General features: G+C 48.1%; 1 protein-coding gene across 1 annotated transcript in view; it reads left to right on the top strand.

The window, feature by feature from the left end:
• Positions 1-19,034, top strand: part of LOC133340683 (trichohyalin-like) — a 158,609-nt gene that overhangs the window by 103,802 nt on the left and 35,773 nt on the right. Inside the window, 7 exon segments of the mRNA XM_061549082.1 lie at positions 7,353-7,437; positions 12,204-12,351; positions 12,884-13,253; positions 13,886-14,009; positions 14,471-14,578; positions 16,064-16,120; positions 18,701-18,769. Coding sequence (XP_061405066.1) covers positions 7,353-7,437; positions 12,204-12,351; positions 12,884-13,253; positions 13,886-14,009; positions 14,471-14,578; positions 16,064-16,120; positions 18,701-18,769 — 961 coding nt within the window.

Raw genomic sequence — 19,034 nt, 5'->3', positions numbered from 1 at the left:
CCTATCTTCGTGGCTTTACCGACAGACTCAAGAAAATGAATTCCTGCAGTCACGAAAGCTTTAAGTCAAAAAGTTTGTTATTTTAAATACCTGCACTCGTTAGGCAGCCTGTCGCGCAAATGATTCCATCGTTGAGCTCGCCCATAAACACTGGAGATTATTTTGCGATTCTGTGAAAGCAGCCTCTCTCGCTGGGGTTTGTTTCGGGAGTTTTTATTTTTAATTTGCAGCTTACGGAATCGCCGAACAGATGGGAGTGCCGGCGGTCACGAGCACCGTGTATTTAACACGCTCCCGCTGTCGAGCCATGGAGATGAGAATGAATAATCACGTGCGGAGGAGTGGTTTTTGCACGGCGCTCCTAACGATGAGAACCGCATTACCGGCTGTCTGTGTGACGAATGCAGTCGACGCTCAGACGTTCATTACCAACTTGAATTTCCCGTACGTCTCCTTAAGTGTTCTTCGTGCGTGGGTGTTAACGGTGTGGTTTTTGAGCCGATGCGGGGTATGTGCGGTACAGTTTCGTGCTTCATATATACACACGTAGACTAATGCCCCCTTGAATCTACCTCGTGTGTGTATTTTGAACCATGTTATTTGTATTGTAAGATGCTCCGGAATGTAAGATTCACCACAAACGGTGTGCCCTGGTGTAATTAAAGTCCTATCATTGTGGTTACACACACACACTCGCCCGCCTACTGGATTATAAGATACACCCCCAACCTTCACTTTAAAATACGGGGTGGGGGCGGGGAAAGTGTGGGATTGTAATAATGTATTGATCCTTTGACTTAGCTTTCGTGACTGCAGGAATTCATATTCTTGGTTCTTTCAGTAAAGTCACGTAAATAGAATTTTTTTTTTAAAATAAAAATAAATCGATTTGCGTGACTTCACCGAGAGAACCAATGAGATAATGTATTGATCCACTGATGGGTGAAGGCCTCCCCAATCCCGTGTCGGTTATCAGGATTGTCTGACCATACTTCGCCGTGGTGGTTAGTGCGCGTTGGTGATGTTGGGGGGAGTCCCGGTACTGGTTTCGATATCACTCGTCACTGGTGTTGTTTGCATTGGTCATGTCGGTTTGAAAGTACGTTACGCTAACCACTTCGCCACCGTTCCATCCCTGCTGTCAGTCTGCCTGTCACAGCATTACTTCATCGTACTGTGCCGCGTACGAGGAATATTGCATTTCTACCGGAGAAGTGCAGAGGCCTGTCGCGTATCGTGTTTGACCCACGTACGACTTTTGAGCTCGGGCCTAAAGGAAAATCTTGACCAAAGATTCTGGCATTAAATGGTGCTCCATCTGCTGCACTAAATGCGCTATTGCAATTTAAACTAAACTAAAAACTAAACTATTTTTATTTAACCAGGTCAGGCCCACTGAGCTATGTAGCTCTTTTTAAGAAGCGACCTGGGCACAAATGATAGGTCAACGAAGTGGCTTATCACGTGGAAATGTATTGCAGCCAAATACTCTAAACGCACGTTTATAAATGTGGAGGGAAAAACCGAAAGGATCCGGGGAAAAATCCACGCGACCACGGGGAGACACACGCAAACTCCAAATATACAGGCGTCAAGGGTCAGAATCGAACCCACGACCTCTTGTACACCGGACGAGGTGGTTAACATCTCGCCACTTTGTGCAGTGTCGTGCGCTGCACCGGGGGGTGTACGATGATGCGTCACCCGCCAATCACACTCAAGTGGCGAGAGACAAATTGGAGTGTTGGATGCTGCCGCTGTGGTCCACAGTCGTTAAATGAAGTCCGGGCAAAAGGAACGCTTTGCCTTGAGAATTGTCATCCTGCATTGCAATTTGCGCTAATGAATGACAACGGTTCTGGCATGGCTGAAGTCTTAATTGACGGATCCACAATAAAGCATGGTTATTTATTGCCCCATGAGGACTCCTCTCAGTAAGACGGTTCCTTGAATTTCGCAAGGCTGTGTCTAGCCGTTGCTTTTCTCTCTTTTTCTCCCCTGCGTTGTGACCCGGTTTGACATCGCCATTGTTTCACGTTTGATGTCGTGCGGTGCTCGATCAACCGCTCTGAATTCCGTTGACTTTCCAGTCCTAGGCCTCGGCACATTTGGCAGATTGAAATGGAATTCAGGCGAATGTTTGTCTCGGGCGCCTACGTCGTCTTCGACACCTCCGTGGCGAAGCTCCATTTAGGAGCGTGTTTACGTAACCAACGGCGGCCACCGCGGTGAATTACGGTACACGCGAGCACTCTGCCTTGCCTGGGTATTCTGCTTGTAGATCTTAATATTAAGGAGGTCTTACAAGGCTTGGCGAGATGCTACCCCTCCCTCCCCCCAAGTACTGCATGTCGAGTAAGTTAATGCGTCTCTGTGTGTTTCATTGCCCTGATATCCGCCGGCTGCCGGTGACACCAATGCGCCGAAGCTACAAACGCCGAAGCCCTGGCATTTTTCTGGTGTCGGGCGACGCGTCCCGGTGACGTGTCCCGGTGAATCGGCCGGTAACTGGGAATGCGATAGCGGCATCTTCGTCAGTGGTGTTCTCTGCCAGACGGGCACAATGGTAGTTCATGCGGCTTCCCACGAGAACTGGTGACATGGGTACCTTGGCATTGTGTCATCGTCGTCATCACCACCACCACCTGCGGCTGGAAAAGCTGAGATGGATTTTGGTGCCACGGAGCCAGCCGCAACTTTTGGAACTTTTACGCGAGATAAGAGCCTGCGTCATTTATGTGTGAACTTCTTTCGGGCCGTCCGTGATAATCAGAGGTGCACTTCTCAGATTCACTCCGTTCAGCCATCGCAAAGCTTTCTCCCGAAAGCGTTTCATAAATCTACGCCTTGCCCTCGGTGACGTTAACAATTAACAGTGTGGCAAATCGTTAACGTGAAAGTTAAACATTGGTTAATGTTACAAATTCTCCAAGGTAAAAGCTAGATGTATAACAATCATCATGAGCCAGCTGCAGCAATCAGCGCCACACACTGGAGAAAGCAAACGGCTTTACTGCTCGAGTTACAGCATTACACTCTTTACATGAACTTTGCCGACCCCTTCATTCATTACCCACACGTCAAAAGTTCCCTTTTGACAAATAAAGCGGGTAAATTGTCAGGTTGAGACCACTGTGTTAATCTTTTGGTTGTAACTGCCTCCAGTTTTTGTTTGCGTGCTGTGTAAACACTGTAACTTCCACGCTCAAAAATAATTAACAAGCGGACAACTGTTATTGTTGAGAGGTAAAAAAATAAAAACCCCTCTAAATAATATAATCAGTCAGAATTCACGGCAGAGTAATTCATCTTTAACTGTGGCAGCGTTTGAAAAGCGTGTAGAGTATAATGGATGCGGAGTAATTGCTTTGGCGGTCACCGGCATGCTGCAGGTAAGGTACAGATGCTCGGAGCATGTCGGTGACCACCCACAAACACCACATTGAACGTAAGTTACTAATATCCAGTTACTAATATCCAGTCCGCAACAATTTTCTTTATTCAGCGAGAGAAGAAACTCGTTTTCGGGAATTTTTTTAAAGTGCTTTTCAAAATGTGAACAAATGGGGGGGTGCGCCTTCTCATGGCCGTGTGCACAGACTGTTCGTTGCCTGTTGATTTGACAGTAATGGAGGCTCGTTTGCATTCACCTGTCATTTGCGGATTTCGATTAAACGAATACTGCGTCTTGGCAGATTTTTCGGACATCCCAGCATTTGCCAGAAATGAACCCCTCTCTCGTAGGCTCGCACTGAGCGCCGATGATTTCAAGGTTCCTTTCATGAACCGGGTGAGAACTCAGAGATGGGAATGAGTCTCATTTGCAAGAGTGACCTGGGAAATATCCATCGCAGTGTGAGCAGCTCACAGATGATGCCTTTAGTAATTACGTGGCAGGCACTGACCTTGTCATTACCATTACATTGACGCGCGCGTACGCCCCCCGGGCACCGTGGATAAACTGGGGCTGTTATTATTTTTTATTCCAATTCTCCTTGCGAGTCTCAAGTGTGGTGGAGCCTCGCCTCCCCGAGCGCTCGCTCGTCGCGAGAATTGTGCACAAAGTTGCGGAGGGTCCGCGGATTCTTTGAAAGATGTGAACGCGAACCAGGGCAAGCCCCCGGGAGTGCGTTTTGAGGCCGGGCTGTGTACGCCCCGTGAGATTTGCGTTCGGTGGCTTTATAGCCTAATGGGCCTTGGTAGGTTTATGATGGCAAGGGAGAAAAGAAAGGGGGTGGGGGGGGGAAGACAACTTTTCTCGCACTCTCCCATTCAGTGGATCAACACGGCGGCAGAACGATGGCCGCACTGCATAAATCTTGCGAGCGGTACCGGTCACCCTTTTCGTACATCCCGGCAGGTTTTTAATGCGCAGCGATGATGGGGATTAATGATGGCGATGATAGACGATGTTGAAAGTTTGTTGCCGTGCGATGACTTCACGTTAGATAAAGCGTGCAAAAATATTCAAGAGGTGCTTTTATAGAGCTGCGTTTTGGCTCTTCTTACAAGGGGTTTCTTGCCCCGCCTGCAAGTTGGTGGATAATCAGAGTTAAAGGCGCAGCCCTGCAAGCGCTTGCTCACTTCACCGTTGGCGGAAGAGGTCTCCACTGGAGGGAGCTATTAAGATCCTTTCCGGAGGGTATGCTGTTGACTCTACTCCACGCGGGCAAAACGTCGCGGGGAAAATATGAGAAGTACCCACACTTTACCCCACCACGCGTTAGCTGCCAATCCCCAAACTGCGGTGAACCCATTAATAATGTTCGGGCGAGCAGACGTAGCGGAATGAGGAACGTTGGCGCACCGTTTCAACAAGTACGTTGCAGTTACTTTGCATGCAACTCGTGCGCGCTGTGGTCAACTTTTACCAAAGCGTTTAATTTTCTCCGGCGTGCAAAGCATTTGCAAGAATGCGTGCGTAAGACTTTCAAGAGGTTTACGTTTGTCCGAGAGGCTGCTCGGCATTGGTCTTGAGGAAAAAAAAAATGAACGCAGCCCTTGGCATCTCTGTTGTAGCGGTTAAAAGCTCAATTTATGACTCGCTGGGGATGTTGTTTTATTAAATGTAACTATGCATGTGCCAGAGTCAATTCCGCACTTGAGTTACGGACACGACCCTGAACTCGCGAAGATTTGGTGCAAAGATAAATATTTCGGAATGAGTGTACCATATGCCTGCTTGAAAAAAAAAACATCATTTTTTTTTTTGCTCTCCACTGTGCACTGTGGCAGGAGAAGCCTAGGTGATGCCGACAGTCTCCCCACAAGTGTTTCATTTGGTCCGGCCAGTTGCGCATAGCCGCAGCTGGCTGACCCAGCGCACTCCATGCTTGTGTAAGCCGAGCTCCGTTGTAAGACCCGATGCAGAAGATCCCTGGAATCGATCTGCCGCAACCCTAGACCGCATCCGCACGCGCAAACCACGGCGGCAGCAGCAGCAGCACAGACGTCGATACTCGATGAGCGAGTTGGAAATTACAAACTTCTGTGGCAGTGTCCGGGTGACTGTTGTCACCCAGAAAACACCGTGGGAACATTTAACGACATGATGCCCCCCCCCTCCCCCGTTCAGAAAAACGAAGGCGAGGAGGCATCGGAGGCATCGTCAGTCCGACAACACCCCCTCCTGTTACTCCTGATGCAACCATCTGAATTGGCCGCCCGAGTGTAAATTCATAGCCGTTGCTCTACATCAACATTAGCCATCGGAAGAAGAATAAACGCTGTCGAGCTGACGCGCTGCCCTACGAGCAGTGCAGCGGGAAAACTCAGAGGTGGTTGCCATAACGTGGGTCAGGGGGGGGTCAGCATTGAGCCAGCGCTGTCAAGGTCATTGATTTAAATCTTTGCTCCCCCCCCCTCCCCCCCCCCGTAATTAAATCTGTCTCTCGCAAGTCGAGAGTGTTGATGGCTCAGCCCCACGCGCCGGTGACTGCACAGAAAGAAAAAAAAACGAGCACATTTGGATGTTGTTAAGTTTATTACGTTTTTCAGCCAGCTGGCCATGATCGGGCAAAACTTGGCCCACTTTTCACGCGGGCGACTGGAGAGCATAGACGAAGCGTTTCTGACACAACATTAATACGAACAATAACAGATTCAAGACACACGGTTCAGAGACAAACAACATGTGCTGTTAAATAGAAGAATGAACATTTTAAAAATGAAATCTAATCAATGAGTCCACCGATAATGACTTTAATTAAACGTTTTGGTTTCATTGGCCACTTGTGTGGACAGAGACGCCGATTGAAGTAGCTTTGGAAGTAGTTCTGTGACGTCATGATCCGGGGGTCGTCTTCTGACTCGGGGTAGTGCTACCGGCAAGTTCTAAATGCTAATGTACTGAATGTATAATTTAGATAAAAGAAAAAATGATATCGATAAAATGGAGAAAGTCCGTGTCCTGCATAAGCCAAGTCCACTTTACTTTGAGTGGTTATTTTTGATTAATTATGCAATGCAATGTTCATCAGCAGCTACCCAAAGGGAATGCGCATGGAAGCTGTAATGTGATTGGTGTTTGGGGAAGTCATTTGCTTTCTGTAGATGTTCGGTTAGGGAATGGCTTTAGTAATTGAGCACAATTCCCCAATAATCCGCTCGCATATTAAAAAGTGTGCCTCGGAGATATGCAGCAGCAAAATAAATGATTTCTGCCCCCCTCTCGCACTTTATTCTCCTGTTAGAGCTGTCGTATAACACTGAAAAGTTATTTATTTGTAGTACGACGACGGTGGTTTGTGCAGGAGAGCCTCGCTGGTGGGGAGGGCCCTGCCAGTGTTTGCAGTGGCGGCGGCGGCGGGGGAGGGGGGGGTGATGCTGCTGAACGTAATCCCCACTTGAATGCATTTAAAGTAATATTGTCAGCATTGGGACGTTCGTCCAATGCCAGTTACGTTTTTGCCAGTACTTTAACACTGGAAAAAATGTCCCATTCTGTAGCTGCTCACCCCGAGCTGTAAATGCTCTGACAGTGCATTGTCTTTGTACTGTTCGCTATATGGCGATGTTCTCTGGTCTGACACTGGTTGAGACTAGGCCGTAAAGAAGGCTGTTTCTGGTGTAGGCCAATCAGTTTCAAAGATATTGCATAATATATTATCAGAGCGTGTTCGTTTGCATGTTCACCACAAGTACTCTGTGTGTGGTTAATGCAGTAACCTGGTTCCTTGCAAAAGGTTTCTATTTGGTCTTTGAACATCTGTTTTATTGCCGTAAATGGTTAAACCTTTTCTTATTTTTTATACTAGATCCGTTGTTGTACGGCGGGGGTTTATTTTACATTTTTTGTCAAAGTGGCAGAAATAAATGTGGATTTTATTTGTGCGTGTGCCTGACGTGCGCAGGTGGTACGAGATGCTCGGTCCGTATCCTCGCGCCAACAAGCAGAACCAGAAGAAAAAGAGAAAGGTGGATCCTCCGACGCAGCAGGTCAGCTGTTTACCGCATCACCCTCCTAGTTATTCCCGTGGGGCTTTCGACGAGGATTTGCGTGTACAGGATGCTCAAATGTCTCGACAGCCGCCTTGCCAGCGGCACCTCGTCTCAGTCTTTACAATGCCCAGCTGTAGTTTCAGCCCAGCGGAACGCCCTGACAGCCGGCCGTCCCTGTGCGGCACAAATTGAACGCAGCACTCGCCTGAAAGTGGGGCGGTGGGGATGTTGCTATTTTTGGATCACTTCGCTTCGGGTTGCTCAGGCTGAATGCTTGTCTTGACCACATCCAATCTTGATGAAATTTGGCATAATTATGGGTACCGTAGTGAAATTATAAAATGGCAAATTGGAAGTCACTGGGTCAAACGGATTTCTAGCTACAGTGTAGTGCTGTTGTGGGTAGCTGTGCGTGTCTGTGAGGAGCTCTGCGCCGAAGCCTTTGTGTTGGAGCCGCGCGCTGTGTGCTTGTTGTGTAAGGGCCCGTGTGTTCGGCGTGGTGCTGGCCACCCACCCCCCATCCCTCGTGTGCCATGCCGGCTTTCACAGGTGCTCGCTAACAGGACTTGCCCCAACAGTCTGCTGAGGCTATAGTGGGGGGGGGGGGGGGCGGATCTTTGTCTTTGTGTGTACATAGAAGAGCCTCGGTGCCCGTACAAGGGCCTGTGTGTGTCTGTAAAGAGTTAGAAATAAGTCGGATGAGGTAAGTGGTAGGTCTCGTTGCCGAGAATAGATGTCATCACCTTTTCTAAAATAAATAAAAACCCGGTCGTAAGTTCTGTAAGGAATACGATTGATTCCTCCTTCGAGACATAACATGTGGTAAAATAAATAGTTTGGCCGACACAGCGTACGTGATGCTGTAGATAAATGACAGCCGTAAGGTGTTTTACTGAATGGTTTTGTCAGCGTCATAAAAAAAAGGATTAATGGTTGAAGGTCACTGATTGCAATCTGGGGTGGAAAATATCTGCAGATGGCTTCAATCACTGCTTTGGCCTAACCACAACCTTTCACACGCTCCGTTTTTTCCATCCATCACAGACACGGTGAACGCGGAATTGCACGCTTGGTCTTTTAACAAAAGTGTTAAGGTCGTGGACGATTGCGCTAACGATTCACCTAAATATAAACGCTCAGAATTTGTCACAGGCGATCCCTAGAAAACGTCTTTGTTTGGCCTTCGGACCAGTGCCGGATTATCCTAGTCGCTAAAGTAGCTACATACGCTACGGGCCGCACACTTTCAAGGGCCCCGCGCTAAATGCTTTCAAGCTATCAATTCCGGTTCAGTGATTCTGCACTTGCTCTATTATTGTAGTACTATACCGCCTTCAACTTTTATGAACGACTGGGTGTTTAAGATTAGCGATTTGTCGTATTATCCAGCTGTATAGCAAATGAAAAAATACAATTACTTTAACATGCAAGTAAAAATTTGTGTTTTAATATTTGTGGTTTATTTTTATTTAGGGCCCCTTTATAAAATATGCTACAGGCCCCGCACTAGCTTAATCCTGCACTGCTTCGGAGCTGAAAGCAGCGTCGTGCGAGACAGAGGTTGGGGGAATGTTGCTCTAACATTTTGTCAAACGTTCAACTTCAAAAAACATACCTCGAGATCCGTGAAAGCACAGACTCACAAGTGAACGGGGCAGATATACTCAGCAAGCACATCCGAGAGAGGAGACGTAGAGGTAGCCAGAGAGGCAGGGGCAAAGGGAAAACCGTTCATGCATTCTCCCACCAGCTTTGCTGTCCTAGGCTATGTATGAATGTTTGAAGTGATTTCGCACCGTACGTAACCAACCATAATTATATCAGAACAAAACACAAAGAACGCACTCCTGCTATTGATTGGCTACGCCATCCGGAAACTTCAGGCACCTATCACTATATTATAAACAATTACAGTAGTCCCTTGGTTAACAGTGACATTGGTTAACGGTTTTTCGATTAACGTTTCGCCTCCCATAGGACCCCGTGGTTTAGACTAACGTTAACATTTTGGCTAACGGTACGTTTACGTTATGCACGCGGGCGCAAATTTCGGCAAATCCGAGCGCTCGTAAGTGGGGCTGAGCCATGCCCTCAGCCACTCAGCGACGCTCGTTCATGAGTGTTTAGACCTCGACTGGCTTTGTTTACATTGTAACGTTTTCCGTTTTGGCAGTGGAAACAGCTCTCTTGCAGACTCAGCGATGTTTACTTATTTTTCAACTTTTCAGCGAATTCGGTTAACAGTAGCTTTCGTGGAACGGATTAACAACGTTAACAGAGGGACTGCAGTATTTAAGTGTCGCTTAATGAGATCGTTTTTGGCTCAATTTGCTCGTTCCCCTCTGCTGCCTCCATAGTATAGAACTCCCTTCCCCCAGCCGTCCGTGCTGTCGACTCCCTGCCCCGGTTCCAAGTCCAAGCTCAGGACCTTGCTTTTTTAACGCCGCCTATGACTGATTGACCGCCTGGCTGTATGATTCCTAATTGTATTTCCAGTTGTGTTCGCAAGTTAGCCAATTTCTTCGGTGATTGACGGTGTTTTGGCTACACCCTGCACGCCAACGCATAACAATGAATCATTCAAATCTCCATCGTGTTACCGACATTCAAATCAGGAATGTGTCTTTTATGAACGGAAAGATGACGGGCATTGGGGGGGTCCTATTTATCACTGTGTACAACGCGTCCTGTCCACCGATCGTGACGGGCCGCGGCAAGTGAGAAAAGAGGGCAGTCGGCGCACCTGAGCAGTGTTTTGGCGCAGAGATGTATCCCTTGCAGGCCCACGTTGGACAATGGCAGGACGCGAGGAATGCGTGGCCCCTGTGAGCAAGCTCCTCCCCCCGGCACCTCACGTTCAATTCGGCCCTGGTGTCGACGCAAAGCTGGAGATCACCGTTGGCATACAAACCTGTGTATTTCACAGCCATTGCCCTCATAAAAGTGACACATCAACCGCTTATTATCTTAACGGAAGAAACTTTAAATCATTGCAGGCTGCCAGCGAAGGGAAAACAAAGCGATAAAGCAATGGGTTCTCTTGGCAAGGCCAATAGGCAAGTGAGTCTCGAGGAGTTGGGCTCACCGTTGATGTTTTATGGCACCAGACCTCAGTTTGCCGGTTGCCAATCGTCCCTTTCGAAACCGTGTTTGGAGTGCCGGGGGAACCCGGCTTGATTTGCGCTTGAAGGCGCAGCATCCCCTGCGCAGTAATAGGCTTTGTGTGTTTGCGCCGCGCGCTACGGACGCAGCCAAGCTCAAGAGACGCAAGCGTTGGCAGTCAGGGTTTGGTGTGGTGTGGCGCTCGGGTTTTTGCGGGGTTGTTGGAAGAATTGTGGCCACGGGGTAAATTCAAAAGTTTGAAAGTTTGCCGGGCCTCTCGACTCTGGAGTAACGTCGTGCACAGCATGCTAATGAATTTATTCACTCGGTGGGTTTTGCAGATGTTTTCTGTCCTCACTGCAGACATTCAGGATGGCTCTAGATTTGAAGCTTTCGTGACTGCAAGGATTCATACTCTTAGTTCTTTCGGTAAAGCCACGTAGGTAAAAAATGAAATAAAAATTATTGTTTTATTTTTATTAATTTTCATTTCATTTTTTACCTACGTGACTTTACCGAAAGAACTAAGAGTTCAGGATGGCTCTGCATTATAACAACAAAACACTCTGAATTAAAGCGTATTTATTTATTTAACCATTTTGTGAAATTGTTGATTAGTTTCCAGTTTTTCCCTCAACATGCTTTCAGAGCGTTTGGCTGCGACTATAAATTTCCACGTGTTAAGCCGCTTCGTTGAGCTATCATTTTTGATTGCCGGGAAGCTTCTGAAAAAGAGCTACACCGCTCAGTGCGCCTTACCTGGTAAAATAATCCTGTGCCCGGACACTCAGTTAAATGTTAATTTCATGAATACGGTTTATTTAATCTGCATAAAGATTATGTAAATAAAACAATAAAGCATGGGTTCTTAGCAAGTCCAATAACGAGATTATTTGTATTTCTATAAAATCTATATGAGTGCAGTCTTTTTTATCGGGGGCATTTCTATTCTCAACCAAAATATTTGTATCTTCAAATGAATTTATCATCATTCCGTTAATTGTTTTCTGTGTAACGGTACTTTCACCCGGAGGGATTGGCTATAGCTCAGCACAAGAGCTTTTTAAACGTCTTACCTGGGGAGGGGTAACACATTAATCACGTCCCCTTTCTCCAAATTTGCCCATGACGCCTCTGTGAAAACAATTTCACCGTAATCTGAGCGGACGCTTGGGGAGTTCCTTCACAAACTGAACGGGAATTGAAGGAGGCTTCCCTGCACTTGGGAGTGTAAAAAAATATAATGGTCGGACATCACAAATTCTACCTTCCGATATTAGGAAGCTGCCGGAGCTAAGTCTAGATGGAAAACTCATTTCTTTTTAACTGCTTTTGTGTTTAGTTTGTTATCCTTTCCCCGCACCTTTGATTAGCACGGTTGGCTACGTACGGTGCAAAATAAGTTCAACGTACAGCACATACAAAGACAAAGATCTCCCTTACAGGCTTAACAGAACTGTTGGGGCAAGTGCTCTTAGCGAGCACCTATGAAGGCCGGAACGGCCAACGAGAAGTTCAACGTACATACAATGCCGAAAAGCACACGATACAACCCGAAAGCACACCGAAGGTTGCTCAGGGTTCAGATTGAGCCTCCAGCCGCGGAGTCATTGGGCGTGGACGGAATGGAAACGGTGCGCGGTGTGCGGGTGGCTTCCCAGGAGCCGGGGCCGGCCAAGGTGACGGTGACAAGCACGTCCATCCCGGCCGTGGAGAAGATCCCCGACCCCAAGTCGTCGCTGTGGCAGGAGGAGCTCAAGCACAAGACCCAGCGGAGCCGCTCGCCCTCCGAGGGCAGCGCGCACGACGGTACCGTCCCCTCCCTTCCGCACGCGACGGAGGAACCGTTGGGGAGTGTGGGATTGACAGTGAACAAAGGGGAAGTGAAGAGTTCATGAATGCTCCACGCGGGTTCGGCTCATGCGATCTCGCGCTCTATGTATGGCTGACCTATTTCTACACAAATTTCGCTCTGAATTCAAACCGCAGAACACTCTACATGTGGGTATGCAGTCGGACGTGGGAAAACATTGCATGTGTACTGTGTGTGAGTATTGCATGTTGTGTACCACGTGTGTGTACTGTGTGTAGTGTGTGTACTGTGTGTGTGTACTGCATGCGCTACTCAGCATGCATTCTCCTTGTGCGGTTTCTCTCTTTATGCGTCCTTTTCTGGGAACGCATCTACCACTCCTACCGCCGCGTCGAGCGAAGGGAACCCTGTGTAACAAGAAAAACCCGACCTGCATGAGTGCACATCAACAAAACCCAATCTCTATTTTAGTTGTTTTTTAACACGATTACAATAAAAACATTTTCGTCCATTTCTTTTTTCCCATAGACACGAGCCACCTGTCAGAAGTGATGTCGGACCACAGCTCCGTGAACGGAGACGAGACGGACCCGTGGCGCAAGAACGGCTACTTCGTGGCCGCCGAGTCGGGCGGAGCGGTAGGCGGCACCGGATCCCGCGGCCGGGGCGCCGGCAGCGGCAGCGGCTCCTCCAGCCGCAGCAGCATGCAGGACGTCGGCAGCCCGGGCAGCGTGGGGCTAGCGCACCTCCTCGCCTCGCCCACGCACAGCGACCCGTTTGCGTCACCCCTGCCCTCGCCCGATCCCTACGCCAACGGCGGCGTGGGGCGGACTGCGTCGCAGGCAGCGGGAGACGCCGGGCAGCACGGGCTTAGGCACGGAGGCGGCGGCAGCAGCAGGTAACGGACGCGTGTCACTGAAAGGATTGCGCGCAAACCCGGTCAGGGCCGCGGTTTGTTTGTCTGGAATGCTCTTCCTTTTGATATTAGGAAGCCACTGAAGCTATGGCTCTTAAATAATCTAAATTGAAAATGAATAATTTACGAATTTAATTGGAGACTAAATAATTTACTAATGTAATTATAATTTAATTAGAACTGGTTTCTGTGTTTAGTTTGTTCTCCTTTCCCCCGGACTCCCAATTAAGCACGGTTGGCTACGTACGGTGTGAAAGAAGTTCAACATACATACAACATACAGACACGTACATACGTCGAAGGGGAAGATCAAAGAGCAGATGGTGGGTGAGTGTCGGGGCAGATCTTGGAGGTCGCTTGTCTAGACGGCAGCAGGCGTGGGATCTGGCGGAGGGGCGAAAGTGTCGGCGAGTTGGTGTGGTGTTTTAACATCTTAACACCTCTTTCATTGCCAGAAAGGGTCAAACCCATTCTTATATTTTGATACTGGCAAGGGAGGTCCCATGATGGCGTGGTGGCATCAACAGCTTTGGCAAATTAATTTTTAAGAATGTTCATGATTAGACGGTGTGTGTGTGCGTGTGTGGGTGAATGTCATTCGCATTGCTGCTCAGGTCCCGGTCAGGAACGATGGAGGAGGACCTCCCGGAGAGGATGGAGTTGGATTACGACCACGAGCAGGAGAGGGGGGCGGAGAGGCAGGGCCGCAGCGAGAAGCGGGCGTACGCCTTGAGAGAGGTACGCGGTCGCGAGCGCCGTTGTGGGAGCACCAGCACAGAAACACATGCTTCATTGTCTTTCTGTAATTAGCTCTTTACGTAAGAATGAAACCCAAATGAAAACTAAAATATTCAAAGCAACTGTCCGCTTGTGTTTTGCGGGTCGTACAGCGCCGTTGTTCAGCACGAAGCCAAATTTGATTCCCGCTCACGGCCCACACCAATCCTGGGCCTATAGGTTGACTCAGCCTCAAATGAGTACCCGGTGCGGTGTATAAACATTGCCACGGGGGAGAGAAAGGGCGGCCATGTGACGTGTCGGCCTTAAAAAGATGCTCGCTTAACAAACAGCACTTTCCCCAACAGTGTGTTAATATTCTAGATTTGAAGTTTTCGTAACTGCAAGGATCCATACTCTTTGGTTCTTTCGGTAAAGTCACGGGGGACCTTTGTCTTTGTGCGTGCCCGTGGCAATGGCAGCAGGAATGGAAGAAGGGAGACGTGGCGGTGGACATCTCGCCGGCACCGCACGCACCCCTTCGCAGAGCCAAGTCCCTGGACAGACGGACCACCGAGTCCTTGATGACGGTGAGCCCTCGCCTGAGTCCCCAGGCTGGGCCCCCAGCCTCTCCGCGTGCTCACGCTGAGCTCATTAAAACTCAATTTTTTACTACGAAACTTTTCTTATTTGACCAGGTTAAGGCCCACTGAGCTATACATGCTCTTTTTCAGATGCGACATGGCTATCACAAATGATAGCTCAACGAAGTGGCTTATCAAGTGGAAATTGATAGCAGCAGCCAAATCGTCTAAATGTATGTAGAGAAATGTGGGGGGGGGAAACCGGAGGACCTGGATAAAAATGCACACGATCATGGGGGAGACAGACACGCGGACTCCAAATGTACAGGTGTCAGGGTCCGGATCGAACCCACAACAACCTCCTGCGTACCAGGCGAGGAAGTTATCATCCCGCCACCTCTGGGTTTCCCCAAAACTTGCGATCATCACACAGTGGCCAGGCATATTCTTGGTTCTTTTGATAAAGTCACGTAGAAGGGAAATAATAAAATAATGAAAATATTAAAAATACAATTATCACGACGTTTCGGCTGCCAACACAAGCAATCATCATCAGGTGTTAAATCCACAGCAAGAAAATTTGAAAAAAGTGGCGTTTTTTTTTCTTATTGTCAGCACCACGGACAGCGATTTGGCAGTTGGTCAGATGGACGAGTCCATCTATGTTCGGAAAAGAGGAGGGGGGGGGAGAAGAAGAGGATGGAATGCGGGACTTGTTGTTTTTGTAGTTTTGCTGCCTTGCCCAAGCTTGTATTTATTGTTGAAAAATGGTCAGGAATTGTATGTACTTATGCAATTTTCACTTATATACAGGTCTTCCCCGCTTTTACGACAGAACAGTTTCCTGGAAGCCCCGTCGTAAATCGGAGACTTGCCTGTACTTTATATAATTTTCATACATTTTTAATGACTTACATTGTTAAACTCTTATCGTTTTTGTTGTTATTGTTGTAACTTGCTGACCCGCCCCTCACCGGACCACGTGTGAAAAGGAAAAAAGTGCTTCATAGCGCATCGGATTCCTCCAGGACAAATACACAATTCTGATGAAGGTTCTAAATCTGTCGTGCCCGTGGCCTGATTGGCGTCCCTGCGTGGACAGAAGTATAAAATGTCCACTCCTCCGTGTTGTCGGGTCTTCCCGCAGCGCTGTTGGGCACGATGTCTGACATTTCCCTCCACGCGCGCTTGGGAAGCTTCCCTTAGGCATAAGCCCCCAGCACCTGGAGCGATTTGCAATGTGCTTCCTTTTTGCCGTCAAAATAATCAGAGTGGGCAATGGCATGTGTGCAGCTTTCGTGATTAATTAGCTGAAGCGTCAATTTTCCCTAATTGTCTTAATTTAAATACAATTGGCGCTTTTTTTCTCCCCCTATAATGAATCCCTTGCAAGACCCTCGTGTGATGTAACGTTGATTGAGAACTAATGCAAGGTTAATCCGTAAATAACTTGTGTGTAAATATTGGTTGTTGTTTTTTTAATCCTCACAGCCGGACCTACTGAACTTCAAGAAAGGGTGGATGGTCAAACTAGACGATGATGGCCAGGTACGTTTTATTATTCTGATTATCATCACTTGTAAATGGTTCACATATTTGATACATATTAAAATTTGTCTTTCTTTGCAATGTTTTAACATTAGCAATATATATATACTCGTTGGCCTGTGGCCCCATCTGTGGCGTTACGTCTTTGCCGTCTACTGCACTTACGTGGCCGTATGCTTTCATTTGTTTAAATCGCCACAGGAAGTTCGTGGTTGAAGTACTTCTCTTTTAAATCATCTAGATTTTTTAACTAATTTCTTGAGAACTGCTTTTTGTGTTTATTTTGTTGTTCTTCCCCCCGCACCTCCGATTAAGCACGGTTGGCTACGTGTACAGTGCGGAAGAAGTTCAACATACATATATACGTACATAATTCTCTATGTGCGGAATTGGCGTTAGTCGCCACTCTTCCATCTGGGCCCTGCACCATCCTCTTTAAACCCTGCCTCTTCAACCCGCTTGTGCATCTTGACCACTTTAATGGACTCTTAGTCATTTTATATTGTAAATCAACACATTTTGTTTGTTGAGTGAGGTTCCATCGATTCTGAAATTGACATGAGACCGAAACAAATGTTTTTGGGTTTTCCTTTCACAAATTTACGCGCGAGAGGGTTAACATCCAACATTGCCAAGCAGACCACGCACTGCATTTGTAATTCCCTGCAGAAATTACTGGGTAGCGACGGACAGAATCGACCCGTTTGCTCCGTGCAAACAGGACCCATTGGCGAGCTCGCTGACCGCTCGGACTGTACGGCCGCCCTTCCGAGACCGTCAATTTATGTTCCGCTAAGTGAGCTGGCAGTCGTGGGGAGGTTAACGTGGCGAGTGAGCGGTGTGGGCGCCGAGGGTCAGGGTTCGGAGTGCAGCGCTCGCCCCCCGTATAGCCTGAACAGACTGTTGGGGCAAAGTGCCATTAGCGAGCACCTATCGAGGCCACCATGTTACACGAGGTGGTGGGTGGGCAGCACCACGTGGGTGGCCAGCACCACACCCTTGTCTGCCTAGTGGCGATGTTTACTACACATTGCACCAAGTAGTTATTTGAGGCTGAGTCGACCTAGGGAAGGCCCGGGACTGGTTTAGGTAATTGTTACTGCTGTTGGTCGCGAGCCTGAATCGAACGCCGGGTTCATCGTGCAGGACATTACCGCTCCCCAACCGTCATTCGCCAATAAGTGGCGGTGACGTCACCACGGCGCTTGTGCCAGGCTATGTGAATGTTAAGGCCACGTAAAGTGTCGCTCCCCACCCACGCACGCACACACACACGCGCGCGTGCTGCTGTGGAATAGTAAAACGTGTGGCGTTGGCGTCATCGTTGGGAAAGTGTTTGGCATTGAGCTCTCCATCGCAAATCTCGCTCAGGGCTCGCCGCCGCCGCCGTGGCGCGCATTTGAAAATGTTTCGGAGCAGGCTTTCAAAATAATAAATAAATGTGTAATATAATTTCACACGAATAACGTGGTTTATTAATACATTTGCTTCCTTGTCATCTTTAAAGGATGAAGTGTCACGTGATTGCCGTCCGGGGTCGGGGGCGGGGGGGCAGCGAAAACACGTTCTCTCCCAAAATCCTATTCCGCCGAGTGAATAATTTAAAGATTAATGCCCGTGGAACAGGGGCGCTCATTGGCATTCCGTGACGGCGCGCTTGACAGTGACGAATGCACTCGCCCCGAGCCCCCCAGAGTTGCCCACACTCTTTACGCCCCCAGCGCACGGCTGGAGACCCCGCCCCCCCCCCCCCCGCCCCCCCCACCCTCCCCACCCTCCCCGCCCCCCCGTCAGCAGTAAGGTTTCCTCCTTTATTGGTTCTTGCTTATGGATCCATGCTCCGTCTGCGCGTAAGAAATGAACGCGTCGTCCTGAATGACCCCTTTGTACTTTTGGTAAAAACATAACCGTGTAAGATGTTCTACGATATTTTGGGGCTCTTAGTTGCCTGACTGTTGATTTTTGAGGTATTCAAAGAAATGATACTCCGGTTGTAATGTTTTTGTTGTTCGTGGTACTTGTGTTCGGGCACATTTTAACCACGTATACGTTTGGTCTTTAATTGTGGCGGTCGTGATGTTTGTGTAAAATGTGAGAACCTATCGAAATGTTGGTTTTCAAATGGCAAACTTCCATCTGGCCCAGTTTTGTCTTGTTATTCATTGCCATGCATTGCCAAAACATTTGTATTTTTTTAAATATTGTTATTCTCATCATTATTGTTTATATTTCAACAACCTCTGCTTTGTTTGCTCCCTGGATCTGATGAGACCGGGCACATTCATGGCAATGCGGTCACGTTGTTGTTCCAGCAGCCCAAAATTCACATCTTTTTAAATATTGCGTGTAAGCACTGCGTGTTGAGCTGGCTACTCAAAGTGCGCACCAATGGAAAGGATGCTGCATTTAATTGGTCTGTTTCATCTAAAGGAAAATACCACCACTACCCCGCACGGGTCTCACTCTGCATTCTTGTAGAGGTTGGGGCCACTGCCGCTTGTAGAGTGAACAATGGATGAATGAGTGAATACGTACGTGATTGCACTGACAGAGGGAATGAATGGGCGGTTGTCTGCACAGTGGAAGAAACATTGGTTCGTGCTTACTGACCATGGACTGAGATACTACAAGGACTCCATTGCAGAGGAGGTACTGCCCCAACATTGTCATTCTTGTTTTTGTAGATATGTACCTCGAGGCTATGTGTCCTGGGCTATTGAACATGAGTTTTAAGTTTTGTTCATGAAAAAAAAACATTTAAATGCCACGGTCAGGGTCGCTCAAGTAAAGTCACTGTGGTGTCCTTCTAATAAAGAGTCCCTGCAGTGATATCATTAGGCAGCTGTCTGCCTGATTAGAGCTATTTGCTATGTGGGTTATATGTTTACGTGTGTGTGGTGTCGCTGTCATTTCC

Source organism: Lethenteron reissneri, chromosome 10, assembly GCF_015708825.2.
Source record: "Lethenteron reissneri isolate LAM-NWPU_2019-01 chromosome 10, ASM1570882v1, whole genome shotgun sequence".
NCBI classification, from domain to species: domain Eukaryota; kingdom Metazoa; phylum Chordata; class Hyperoartia; order Petromyzontiformes; family Petromyzontidae; genus Lethenteron; species Lethenteron reissneri.
The sequence above is the reverse complement of the archived record's forward strand: the minus strand, read 5'-3'. Positions and strand labels throughout refer to the sequence as shown.